Source organism: Neopelma chrysocephalum, unplaced genomic scaffold (genome assembly GCF_003984885.1).
Source record: "Neopelma chrysocephalum unplaced genomic scaffold, ASM398488v2 Primary Assembly neopelma1_88, whole genome shotgun sequence".
Lineage (NCBI taxonomy): Eukaryota > Metazoa > Chordata > Aves > Passeriformes > Pipridae > Neopelma > Neopelma chrysocephalum.
The window spans coordinates 1,885,130-1,899,375 of record NW_020897750.1 but is presented as its reverse complement, the minus strand read 5'-3'; the positions used below and the strand labels follow the sequence as shown (position 1 = coordinate 1,899,375).

Genomic DNA, 14,246 nt, shown 5'->3' with positions numbered 1-14,246 from the left:
GGGTTTGGTTTTCTGCACTTTTGTTTGTTTGTTTGTTTGTTTGCTTGCTTCGGGGGAGGGTTCTGGGGGATGTGGGGCAGTGGGGGTGCTTTTTGTCTTCTAAGTCCTTCAGCATTGATTTCAGCAAAGAAATCAGAGAAAGAGAAACCTCCAGATAACCTCCTTTCAGAAAACACATAACAAAGCTCTGGTAAACCACATTAATAAGCCTCAGCTGGAAAACAAAACAAAACAACAAAAACAAATAAAACAACTCCAAACAAGATCACAAAGCTTCCCATCTAAAGAGACAATTTACCTGAAAACTTTGTCTGGAAAGTACATAAACTCTCAAGGTTTTGTAGAATTCCAGGGTTCCTAAGAGAAAGACACGTATTACTAAGGATGCGCACGCATCCTTCTTCCAAGAAGGGAGTGCCTCCTCCCACGCAGAAGGAGAGAGGGAGAGAGAGATGCTGCTGCTCCTTTTGCCAGCAGTGGTACCGGAGCAGGCTACACTGGGAATTGCTGGCATGGATAAACAGGAACTTCCTGACCTGCAATCCCTTCCCCTGCAGCATAAAGTGAAAAACATGCCTTCCTCCAAGGTGAGCCTGTCTCCTCCAGCAACCAACCCAAGGTGGCTCCAGCAGGAGAGGGCTTTCAGAGGACCCACCAGACAGCGACCTTCCCCTGCAGTTTACACTAGTAGGGCAGCAAGCAGTCAAATCATGCCATGGTCTATTTAGGGTGCATTCAAACGTGCCCAATAACGCTGCAAGAACTTGGTCAATTGCACACGATGGAAATACTGCTCGGGTTTTTTTCCTCCACAGATCTCTCACTCAGAGGAAACTGCAACTGAAGTAAAGTAATTCATATGCTGAGCACCAAGCACAGTGTAGCAACCAGCTGCATGTGAAAGCTGATAAAAGTACTAAACTTAGATGGATTTAATACCTGTTTTTCGCACACTCTTTTTAGTTTCCTCGTTGGACCATTTTTATCACTCTTATACAGCCATATTTTAAGACACATTTTCCAGAGAACAAGTTATGGTTCTATATTAATCCTAAACTGGGGTATTTTCTGACCTCTAAGATCTTAAATCTGAAATCACAGCATTCCACTGTTTTCCAAGAAGTTTTGGTCAAGTAAGTCCATTATTAATCACAGCCCCTACAACTCTGTTCAAAGACTCAAGACACACAGTTAAAAAAGAGAAACTGCCTTTTAAAACTATACCCTGAAAATATAAGTGTTAGGATTATGGCTTGACAACACATCTTTTAGCAGAAAGGTGCACTTAGGATATTTCATAGGCTCCTTTCTCTTTCCATTCCTTCAGTTTGTTCCCATATCCAGATCACATCACACTGCTCACCAAGTTTCACTGTCCTATTGGTTTTTAGAGGTTCAGAATTAACTGGATCAGGAACCAGACCTGGCTCTCACAAACAACACACCCAATCAAAGGGCAAAACCAGAGTGAGAGCAGACAAGGCAGGGCCCAACACAGTACTTCACCACTCCAAACAATGTACTGTTCAGCTACAAATGATACCCAACAGCAACCAATACTCAAGCCTGGGATCAGCAAAGCACCAATAAGTATCTAGAAATCTGATTCATCTGGGCAGAGCACTTCACAGCAGGTTGTAGCTCCATTAATGTTAAGTGCTGGTTGAGTAAGGACAGGTTATTGAACCACAACTTAACAATTTACTCCCTCTGCAGACAACAGGAGTACTGCACGAGTACTGAATCTGCTGCAGCAACCCCTGTGCATGCTTACCTGCCTAACTGCAGCACACACCCCACAAAATAGGATGGGCATGTTTTTATACAGTACATATTGATGTGTCTTCCAGTCCTCATGAAAATGGGCTGATCCCCATACACCGTCAAAAAACGGATAATCAAAATTTCTTCTGCTTGCTAAAATCTCGGCATGAAGGTGACCCCACCTTCCCCTTTTTCAGAACACCATCAAAAGAAGACATCATAGTGAGATTCCGTGCTACCAAAAGCGATATAAAAACCAAGCAACAACTATTAGCTACTATCAGAATGAACTATGGCAAACTGATTTGCAACAGCCAAGTATTGCAAAGTTTAGTGATATCGACCATCAATAGAAATGTTTTGGTAATACATAACATTACTCACCTCCACACAAAAAGAAACAACCAAGCCCTAGATACTGGCACACGGATTGACAACAGAGCTCTTATTTCCTCAGACTTGGAAGATCCGCTCATTTATGGAATACAATTTTCCAGTCATGTGGACTTCTCACTGTCACAGCACAGAAGTCGATGTGTATAATTTTAAGGGAAAATAAGGCATCATTAGCAGTCACATTTTACGGGAAAATACTTTACACAGACTTTGAACTCCTCAATAAAAAGCAATACAAAAACCCAGCACCCTCACCAAAATAACAACAAAGAAAGCTGTAGAAAGTATGAAGCTGTTCAGTGCATGCTGGTATGCCAAGGAGAACCTTTCAACCTCCTCGCCTGACATATTAATACAGACTCCTAACTTCTTCAGTGAGAAATAAAGAATATGCAGAGGTCTCTGTTACATCAAGATTATACCCAAAGCTGTTAAAAAAAAAAAATCACACAAAATTATACAAGAACATACAAAACCAAGTTGAAATTAAGGAAATTAATTCCCAAACTGAAATTAAGGAAAAATACAGATTTAAGGTTATGGTCTATGATATTAAAGAATCACTTATGAAAAAAGTTTGCACAGTAAATTTGAGGGAAGTTAAAGGGGAAAAGAGTCCTGCCAAGCATGGAGAATATTTTAACAGCATGGTCCTTTTCTCATAAAGTCCGTCAGCAAACAAACAGAGGTCAAGGCCATTCACAAATTCAAAAAATAATATTTACCAGACCTTTATCTTCCTGGCAGGTATAATTCTGATAAGTGACTATTCTAGATAATATTTAACATAAAAGTTTATTTACAAAAATACTCGCAATAGTCTGAAATCTGATTTTAACCAGAATCAATTATTCAAGTCAATAAAGGTTATAGGTAAGTGAAGATCATGTTGTTGGGTTGTTTTTTGATTTTGGGTTGGGTGGGGTGGGGTTTTTTGGGAGCTGCTTCAAGTAGGGTCTATGAAAAAAATACTGATTAATGTGAATGGCTTAGGAACAGATAGATATAAGAAGTCCATAAAATATTGTCAATGTTTGATCAAAAAATTCACCATAAACCCCAAGAAGTGACAGTCTTTCAACTCCTTTTAACAGACATAAATTAGATTCTAAATCTTCTTGTTTGAATGACAACAATTGAAACACAATTATAGATAAACATATCCAATTTAGATTAAAATACTAAACTTTCTGAATAAAAACATATCAAACTTTGTGAGTTCTTCTCACACTGAATTACACCAGTGGAATTGCCAGGAAAAAAAATGTAAGTAGGAGTATCAACCCTCTGTTTCCACCACACCTGCTGAGAAAAGCGAGTATGTATGTGTACATACATGAGTTAATACAGAAATTAGAGGGAAAAGGCACATTTGCAGAAGAAGCTTTAGGTGAGAGCTAATGCAGCAGAAAGGTCATCCTCCTCAATATTTACTGTTGTTTCAAGCAACCATGACATTTTCCTAGGCCATTTTGAAAATCACATTGGCACGACCATGAGGTTTAGGCTAGTACCCTGATTCAGATGAGCACTAATCACCTTGAAGTGAAATCTTATCTGAATTCTTAGTGTAGGTTTTTCATCAATGACATCACACAATTGGACACAACTTCTTTTTCAAGACCACTTTGCTATTATTTAGTTTGGAAACCATTATTTCTTAGAAACACCTTTCATGGAGAGCAGAAATCTATACACATAGACAGACAAGTATGATTCACCCCTTATTAAAAATTAAACATGCAAAAATCTTTCAAGAACAAAGACATGTTCTGCATGTGTATTAGCAGAAAAAAAAAATTAAAAGGGAATAAAAGAGAACTTGGTTTTGCTTAAGAGGCTCTCACTCCCCAAACACCACAAGTTGCAATGTTATAAAACAAAGTTACTACTGACTCAAAAAGAACAAAACCATAACTGTGTACATCTAATAAAAGTAACTTAAGGAGAAAAAGATAAATGTTCTAGTTGACAGTGGGTGCTTGGCACAGTCAACAAGGTAGCAAGGCATTTTAAATGCTCAGCTATGGTTATTAGACACTACTAGCAAATGTAACTGATTCAAGAAAGGTGATATCCTCATAGGGAAATATATATATTTTTTTTACAGTACTATTCTAAAGAGTCATTCTCAACATGAAAACGTCTTCATTTGGTCACTCACTTCTTTTCACCATGTAAACTGAAAGTCTGAAGCAGTTCAGAAAGGGTATGACATCAAGGTTTAGAAAATAATGCTGCTATAACAAGATATATTCCATGCTGGTCATACATTGGCTTTAGAGAACCATGTAGCCTACTTTTTCCCTTCACCTAATCTTTGCTTACAGCAATTTATATTGAAAGATAAGTATACCTGAAAAAAAGATGAAGACTTAGAATACCAGAAACCTTAAAATATTGCAGATTTCAAAGGGTTAATCATATGCTATAGAAGTCTGAAAAATGTACGATGCCTGATATGGTTGACACATCAGAAAAAACCCTGACTAGAAGTAACAAGGATCTGATTTGGATGTCGAGGCGTGATGCTGCTGTTTTGACATATGAAGGGAAGAGATACTTTGGAATCCCACTACCATGTGGAAATGGGACAGCTGAAACCCACCTTGGGATGTTGAGTCTGACATGGTTTTAAACTATGCATGTTTTAATACAACATTTTAGAGCATTAACTAACTTGAGCATGATTTCCTCTGTTTTAGTTGGAACACAGCAGAGAAACAATAAGTAAAGATCGGTTTGAGGTTCAACAGCAAGAGCGAGCTTTCACATGTGTGACATTTAATGTTGATTCTTTATGACTTGTCTCAACAGCAGAAAAAAACTCAAGCAGGCACCCCTGCATTCAAATCTGCACTGCTAAAACAACCTCTACATCAATTTACCTTGAAAATTTTAAGGGCTTTGCACAGGTGACCAGCTGCAACTGTTGGCATAAAGCCATTGCCAAGCAGATTAAGAACAACATTTAGTTAAATAATGGGGTTGAGTTAAGAGATTTGAAAGGATGACACATGTCCTAATCTGAAGTACAGATCAGGATGCCTGAAGTGTCGCAATCCTGAAGATCTCCATCACCTAAACGGAATTCCACACGTAACAACTCTGAGCACTAAAAGTTTCAGGACTTCAAACCTGCAAAGTTAACAGCCTCATTCACCTGCATACCCTACAGATACCAGCTTAGAGAACAAAGACAGGAAAGTGTATCGTATCGAGCCTGTGTCATCACCAAGTCTGATGACACAGATTATCCATTTACTGGTCTAGAGCTACCATGGACTAATGTCAGATCAGAAGACTCCTTTAAAAGCCTTATGAGAAACTGTCACTCAAAACACAGCTGTTGGTGACAACCCTGCTCCTACCTGCATCTCCCTGTTTCTTGTGCCTGCCCCTGCAACGGGTGACAACCTTGACTCAGTGCAAGCTTTTGGTCACACAAGAGCTCTCACAGCTGGCAGGAGCTACTTGCCCAAGCAACAATGCTCAACCACAAAGGCAGTAAAATATTGGGTCTTTCTTTTCAAGCATTCCATCAGTCTTCTGGTGAACTTTTCTCACTATATAAATAACGCAATTTATGATAATTTCATCAGGTAAAGCAACTAGAAAACAGTAACTCCATTTTCCTTGATCCAAGAAAGTACATTTAAGCCAAGACTGGATGATAACAAATATCCAGCTACATAAAGTTCAGCATGATGGTGGGATACAGCCCTTTAAACCTGAGAAAGAGATATTAAAAAGTGCATTTTTAGAGATCATATTGGAAATGGCCAAAGAAAAAGTGAGGTATGGTTTGCAAAATGATAAGGAGATGCTAGAAGTGCTGGACAGACCTGAGGATAAAGCATTTAAACTTTTTTTTTACCTCAGTGGCTGTTTTTACTCCTCAAAAGCACCATTGTTTTAGATATTATGTTTTTCACTGTGACACAGTATTTTCAGAAATATTTAGTATCATACAAATATGGAAAACCCCACGCATCCCTCTTCACTCCACTCCAAGAATAAGGCAGATGCCTCATTCATTGATGGCACCTGCGCATCTCATGAGGAGAAAAAAATACTTGAGAAAGGTAAATGCAACTCTGTTACCAGCTATTGGAGCTTTAGCAAAAACCTTCAGGACCCTGTTGGATACACGAAGAGACTATGTAACTATTTCAACCCTGTCACGCTGTCAGAGGGTCTAATAACTTGTAATATTGACTATGAAACTACAGGGTTTATGAAAGTAAACCTCCCTCGTGAGATACATGGACACCTGCTTGCTGAAGAGGCACGTGCTTCCAGGAATCAGCCAAGAAACCCAAAATCAAATGACACTTGCACATTTCTCTTCCACGAAAAGTGAGGAGATTGGTTTATCCATTTCTCCCTTTCAAATGCATCAAGTTCTAACAGCCCTCCTCCTTCTGGAGTCATTTTTCTATATATACAAACCAAATGTTCCTACAGTTAAAATACAGAAATAATACGTTGCCACAGGCTTGTAAAGTTTAGTTTTTCAAACTTAACTAGTTAAAGTCTGGTGGAAACATAGAACCATACTTCTTTACAAAAACAGATTCCTGGCACTATCATTTTCTTATCCTCATCTCAACATTTCATCTGAGGTACAACACATTCAAGCACTAGCTAAGGAAGAATAACTATTATAGGACACAAGAGAGCAATTTTACTAAGCTCTCATTATGGGAAAAACAACATTTGTAGTAGTAAGAGCTCATAAACATATTAAAGCTATACCTTCAAACCTAATAACAATAGAATAGAATATGTTCTTCTTAAATACTAAAGCCAGCACTTTGTTTTTATTAAAGGCAGAATAAAAACCAGCAAGATAGCAACAAATTTAATGATAATAACTGAAATTCAAACCAAGAATCACACATCAGCTTGAGAAATACCACCCTGGTCCCCATCTTAATTCACACCTTGTTTGTTTAATGGAGGAGAAGAAGGGGGAAAAAAAAAAAAAAAAGAAGTAATTTGCCAGCTCACCTGGACACATTTTCTGGAATGTATTCTAGAACTGGATACCCATCACTTCTTCTGGATGCCAACTCTGAATGCGACTTCCAGGTCTCCACGAGGGTGCTGACGGCAGGGAATGAGCTCAAGTGCTGAAATGTCTGCTCTCGAGCAACCGGCCGCGACAAGGATATCGTGCCTTGGGCACCGATCCTGTAGTGAAATGACTGTCCACCTGAATTTACACCCACAATGGCAGAGGATGGTATACTGTTTTCTTGGTAATAGCTGCCATCGTCAGGCTCCTGCTTAATCCCCACACGTAGGCCTGGATTTGGAAAACCGCTACCTTCACAACTTCCGTCAAATGAAGAAACAGGTGGTCCTAAAATCCCAGAAAGAGAGTAATAGTCTTTGTCGTCCATAAAAGAAAAATATGAGCCATCTGTAAAGGGGAAAGGATTTACTGTTTGATTCCCTTTAAAAGAGGCACCAGAACAAGGATGCTTGGCTGCCTCTTGCTTCACTGGTACTGAAAAGGGGGAATCTGAGTTTATTTTGCTGCTGCTGTCACCAATGCAGGCGCTGCCGAACGACCCGTCTGGCTCAGGTTTTATGAACTGAACAAGGTTCATCTGACTGTTGTTGGAGATGGCATTCTCCATTTCCTCCATCTTAGGAAACGTGAGTTCTTGAGGACCCTTGTCTTTTGTTTCTGGACTAGGAACGGTATCTTGGCTTCTGCTAGGTCCCACTGGCGTGCTGGAAGCTGGGAATCCTATGGAGTTGTTTACAGGGCTACAGATGGATGATCCCACAGTGCTAACCGCTGGACTAGAACGAGTGGACCTATTATTGGCATTGGAAGGGCTGGCAATGGAGCTCCTGGAGTTCAGGTTCGCAGGACTGGACACAGAAGACCGCATAGTGATATTACTGGGACTCGAGACAGGAGATTTCACGCTGCAGTGACTGGGAGGACTAGAAATCGGTGACTTCATGCTACTTATAGGGCTGGAAAGCGGAGACCCCACATTGCTGACGTGCGCGGGACTGTGCAACATAGACCCCCGATTTTCAACATTCGGCGAGCGCGACAGAGGGGTTCCCTGGCCGATGGGGCTGTGCATGGCAAAGTTCCCAAAGTTTGCAGTAGTTGAGGACACGGAGTTCACCCCCGCAGGACTACACACTGAGGAGGCCATGTTCTGAGGGCTGCAGCCCGAAGGGCTCTTCTCTTGACACATGATAGGGCTTTTGACAATCGTGTGCATGGCACCACCGTTCACAGTGCTCCCAGAGTCCGACATCAAAGACCTCAAGGGCCTGCTCGCACTGTGGAGGGGAGAGGAGCAATGGCCGTTCTCCTTGTAGAGCTTCACCAGCTGCTCCACATTCTGGTAGATCTTTCCTGGGCTCCCCTGGTTCTGCTGATCGTAGTGGTACTCGGCATCTCTTATCGAATCCATATATAAACCCATGGATTCGGCCACTGTTGCTGACAGCTCCTTCGACTCCGTTTCAGTCTTGATGTCAGAGGGGAGAAGACCAGGCTGACTGTTGTCTTGCTGCAGGCAGGAGAGTAGCTCAGGTTTTTCTTTGTTGTTTCCTTGAGTGCTGTTGTTTGCAAAAGAGCCGGCGGCGCAGCTTACGTTCACAATCTCCATGTAGTTACTGTCATCAGTCTGCTCTCCAGCACCTATGGAAGAATACTCCACAGACTGAGAAACTTGACCCCACCGTCTCTCCATATCTAAGCCTTCTGGGTAGCTGTGGTATCCTTTTGTCTCCATTACTAGCAAAGACATATACAAAAAAGTAAAATTAATAAATGACAGGACAGTGTGACTTCCTAAGGAAATTTCCTAATTTCCTAAGGAAACAAGGCGTATCCGCTCTCTCTGTCTATCCTCCTCTCTGTCTGCCTGCCAGTCCCATTTCCCTGCCCCATCCATCAATCTCTCAAGCATTTGTCCAATTTCTATCAAACTGAGGGGAAAGGTCTCATGGATAAGACAGCCCCACACGTTCAGAGAGAAAACCACTCAGCAGTCAGGAAACACCCAAATTATTGCTCCCAGCCCTGCCCCAAAAGGAACAGCTCAGCAAGGTCAGCACAACAACCGCCCACTCTCGCTGGCCGCAGCCCCATGGCCAGTGCCAGCAGCACCACGGGCTGTCCCTCACCCAGAGACCCGGAAGGAAAAAAGGGGAGGGAGTAGCAAGGAAGGAGGGGATCCAGAAAGGTCCTAAAAGGAGGACATGGTGGTGGGATGTAAACCCTGCAGAAATTGCTCATCACAGCTCTGCTTCTCCAAGTACCTTCCACTGCCATGCTACAGAGACAGTAAAGCAAGGGAGGCTAGTGTGCTATGGGAGTTTCTCTTCATAGTCCTCATCATCCAGCATAACACAAGATGCTTTAGAAGGAAGCAGCAGTTCTGAGGGGCTGGGAGTTGACTTGCCCCTTCACAGCTATACAAACTTCTTAAACTACCTCCTTATACAAGGAGACATGAAGGAGAGGGGAGAGAAGTAGGGCAAAAGTTGAATGGGAAACGTTTCTGCCACAGAGGAAGGGGATCAGATTAGGCAGGGATGCCTGGTTATTAAATGGATCCATAATTCTGCAAATTCTGCAAACCTCCATGGTAGCCAGCAAGAGGAATAAATAAAGAAAAGTAAACCTTGTTCTAAAATGGACCCTAAAAAAATTCCTCCCATCCCGCCTACCACCCTCTCATGGCAGGGTGCAAAATGCATGACCTAGTCTCCAATAATCTAAAAATCACATAAAAGTAACAACAATTTGTAATTTTTTAAGAATTTGGCTCATAGTATCGTTAGAACTGTAGAAACTCAAGTGCCAGCAGCTACATATCAATATCATGCAAATATTTTTTCTCTTCTGAATGTATTCAATATTTAATTCAGTGTTTAATCTCTTTTACTGAACACTACTTAACAACACTATTTTAAGCAAAATTATAAAAACAAAGAACCTTAAAATTAATTACTTGAATACTTCTTTGCCCTTAGTTAGAACTATGGCCCCATGCCTACATTCCCCTCAAGCACAAGTTTTATTAGAACATAGAATCATGTGCCTCACATCATAGCGTGTATCAAATCACATTCCTATAGTCTAAAATTTTCAGACAAAAGTCATTCCCAAACAATCACCTACCCCTGATTGAAGTGCTGACCAAGCCTAATTCCTAGAGAAATCAATTGCAGCTGTGAGTGACCCGCATTTCTGAAAACCAGGAAACTTAGTTAAGGCTTAAAATTAGGATGTAAGTGAATTTTAACCCTCAGAAACACCAGCAGAACCACTGTGTACCAAGAAATCTCAGTTATAGGCCTAACATTACACTAGTACTTGAGCTTTGTAGCAACTTCTCCCATGATAGTAAAATTCAAACTTCATATACAATCAATAGGTGAGCATACTTTAAGACTTCAGTGAATAAAAATCTGGGTCACGTAAAGGAAAAAAAATTGGAAAATGCCCTGATCCTGCACTTCCAGAGGCTGGTAAATATAGACGACAGGACCAAAAACCAGCAGAGATTATTTGTGGCCTGATACAAGTTCTGTTTAAAATGACAGACATAAATGCAGCAGATTTTTTTGGGAGTGCTGGTTTCTGTCACCTCCAAGCGCCTCAGTGGATACCAGAACCGAATTAATCATCTCACAGATTGCTGCTGGCATTAGGGTTTGGTTTTGTTCTTTTAAACAGAACTTATTACAACTTGACTAGCACATTTATCCACGGTATCCACACTTCACCTACTACACAGACATGCCTTTTTTACTAACTTTCACTAAACAAATTTGATGGTGGGCTAAAACATCCACAGACCACAACGAAAGCTTATCGGAACCAAGACCACCTATATCTGGTATTTTGCAAAGGAAGATATATTATGAGCATAGTGGGTTCTCCAGACTCCCTCCCCCAAGAACTACTTAGACACTTCCAGTTATGTATTTCACCCCAAACATATCAACAAACACAGCCCTCCGCAGCACGGGTCTCCAATCAATCAGGCATGAAACCAGTCTCGCAGCAACAGCCAAATAAAAAATCAAATGGTACCTGGTATCCCTGCAACCAAAAGGTCACCTAGATACGGGAAAATCTGAAGTAAACCCAGTTTCATAAAAAATTAACTGATGGCTCAAGCGGCCACCCGCTTCTTATTTCTCGGTGCTTGTAAACGAAATTTTCTCTAAGTTTCACCGTCTGCCAGCCACCTCGCTGACAGAAAACTGCCCAGGGGACCAGAGTTTCATCGCCGGGCTGGGGTTTTCCCCGCTTTCTCCAGGGCAGCGGAGCGCGGCTTGCGGCACGAGCAGCCCCGGCACCGCCGCCCACGGACCCCGAGTGGCGCCGGGCGCGGGTCCCTGCAGCGGGGGCTGCTCCCCCCGTGCTCGCACACACACGCACACACACATACGCGTGTAAACACCCACGCAAGCAGCGCGCACGCTTATTTTCCTATTTTTACCCTACGCTACGTGGAGCATCACCGCAGCTCCCGGGCAGCGGGCACCGCTTTGCACCCCTTACCACCACCATCACTCCCGCCCCTGTCTGCTTTCCCCGCAGGTGCAATCCGGGCTGTCACGCGTGGGGGAGCCCACTCCCTCCCTCCCTCCATCCCAGGAGTCCGCGGCGGGGGCGGGATCCCAGAGCCCAAACCCGCTCTCGGCCGAGCCCGCCCCTCCTGTGCTCTCTCCTGGCCGCCCGACCCCCGAGCGATGCAGAAAAGCGCTTTTTTCGCCCCGTGCAAACGCCGCTCCCCCAAACCTCCAAAGCGGGGGTTTCCCAGTGCCAAGAGCCTCCCGCCACACCCCGCCAGCCCCACCTTCCCGCTGCAGGTCGCGGCGCCCTCCGCCCCCGGCTACCTGTTGCGGCGGAGCGCGTCCCCCACGTCCCCGCGGCGCGGCGCGGAGCCGAGCGGAGCGGAGGGCGGCGCAGAGCGGAGCGGCAGGGCGGGCGGCGCAGCTTCCCGCCCGCCTCCCCCGCCTGCCCGCCCGGCCGAGGCGCGCCGCGCCGCCCGGTGACACGGAGCGGCACCCGGGAGGGGACGGGAAAAGGTGCCAAGTCCTTTAAAAACATGTCACATGCCCACATAAAGTTCAAGTTTACGTCCCGCCCGCCGCCCGCCCCGATTGGCGGGCGGGGCGCGGAGCGGCGCGCGGCCGGGCCCGTCCCGCCGCGCCATTGGCCGGGCCGCGCCGTCACTCACCCGCCGGGCGACATGACTGATACAAAGTTGCTGCGACACAGGCTGGGAAACGCATCTCCTTAAAGCCGCAGGGGCCGTGCGACCCCCGCGCTCCGCCGCACACCGGGGTCCCCCCGCCCGCCACTGGCAGACCCTCGTGGGTGGGGTGGCGGGGCGGCGGCCCGGGGGGTCCCCCGCGGACAGGTGAGGTGCGCGGGGCGCGGCCGCCCCCGCCCGGTGCCCGCGCCGAGCCGGCGGCAGGGCCGGGCATCGCCTTCTCCGCCCGCCCGGGGTTTCCGCCTGTCAGCGGGCGCATGAATGCGCACCGTGCCGGTGCAGCGGTGATTTAACCAAACAAACAAAAAAAAATTTAGTAAAAATAATTAGGGAGAAAAAAAATAAAGGAGCGGAGCGACGGCGGCGGAGCGCGGGAGGGTTCAAGGACTCGTCCTCCGCTCCCCGCCGGGCTGGCTCCGCTCCGCGGCAGCCGCGCATCCCGCCGGGCGCCCCCGCCCGCTGCCTCCCCCCGCCCAGGGGCGACCAGAGGAACCGCCGCCGGGACGACCCCTGCCTCCGGGGTGCTGCCACCTCCCACTCCCCGGTGTCCCCCTCGGCGCCCGCGTCCCGGCTGCAGGAATACCCTTTTCCCAGACAAGCGTAAAAAAGAAAAAAGCCGCCGAGCAAACTTTCAGGCGATGCGCTCCCAACTCGCTCCCTAAATACCGCCCCCAGCCCCCGGTCAGCGGCCCCTCAGAGCCCCGCTCCCGGCCCCCAGGTGCGCCCACGGCCCGGCGGGGACAGCTCCGCAGCCCCGCAGGGTGACAGCGGCGCCGCCGGGAGCGGGGCGGGGGGCTGAGCCCGCCGGGCAGCGGCAGCGCCGGGCACCGCGCACCTTCTCCCGCAATCGCCCGTGCGCGCCCGCAGGGACCCGCGTGCTCTGCGGGGTTTGTACCCCAGAGTCACGGCGAAAGCGCCAACATCCCCAGGATTTGGGGGGTGTCACGTGCCCCTCTCGTTTTTCCTATTCTGCCAAATATCGACCCGCACTCACGGGCCGAGGCGGCGGCTCCCAGCGCCCGCGGCGCGACCCGCGGAGCAGCAGCCGCCGCCGCCGCGCTTCCCCGCGGGCGCTGCCGAGCAATGGACGTGTCCTTCCCGCGAAGTTTTCACGGATGGGGACGGGACTGGCCGTGACCTGGATACGCCGGACGGTGCGTCGGGCACCCACCCCGCTGCCCCCCGCGCCGCTCCTCGCCCCGCGCAAGGCTCCGCGCTGCACTCACCTCCCCTACGACATGGTGGCGCGGCGGGGGGAGGAGGCGCGGCCCCCGGCTACTGGCAGCGAACCATCCGGGAGCCCGCACCGCCACCCAGGGAAAATAAAAAAAAAAAAAAAAAGAAAAGAGGAAAAAAAAGTACGCGGAGCAAGCGCCGGGAGCGCGGCCGGGCGGCGGGAGGGGGCTGCGGCGGCGGCGGCAGGCGGGGTGCCCGCGGCTCGGCTCGGCTCGGCGGACAGCTCCCACCATGGACGCCTAGGTGGGTGGGTGTTCCCGCGGGTCACACCCTCGCCCGCCGGCGGAGGGGAGCGGGGGGTGGATCCAGCACCGGCGGGGGAGGAAAGGGGATTTTGGGGAGGAGGGGGAGAGTAGAGAAAAGGGGGGCGGAGAGGGAGGGAGATACCCTCCAAAAAAAAAAAATTTAAAAAACAAACCCTCTAAGAAAAAAAAGCAAACTTATGTCATTCCAGGTAAAACTCCCATCTGCGCCACCAAGGAAGAGGAGGGAGGAGAGTGGCGAGGGTGTAAACTTTTTCCTCTCCCCCCCCCCTCCCGCCCCCTCCGGTGCTGCCCGGCCCCTCGCAGC

At 46.9% G+C, this 14,246-nt stretch overlaps 1 protein-coding gene across 3 annotated transcripts in view; it reads right to left on the bottom strand.

Annotated features, from left to right (window-relative positions):
• Positions 1–13,773, bottom strand: part of NR3C2 (nuclear receptor subfamily 3 group C member 2) — a 205,211-nt gene extending 191,438 nt beyond the window's left edge. The window contains exons 1-2 of one of the 3 annotated variants that reach the window (XM_027692691.1): positions 13,667–13,773; positions 7,174–8,938 (exon numbers count right to left, since the gene is read on the bottom strand). In XM_027692691.1, the coding sequence (XP_027548492.1) occupies positions 7,174–8,936 (1,763 nt within the window). In that variant the 5' untranslated portion in view covers positions 8,937–8,938; positions 13,667–13,773. Of the gene's footprint in view, positions 1–7,173; positions 8,952–13,666 lie in introns of those variants that run through there. The other 2 variants (XM_027692690.1, XM_027692689.1) reach the window with 2 other exon arrangements.
• Positions 13,774–14,246: the final 473 nt, after the last annotated feature.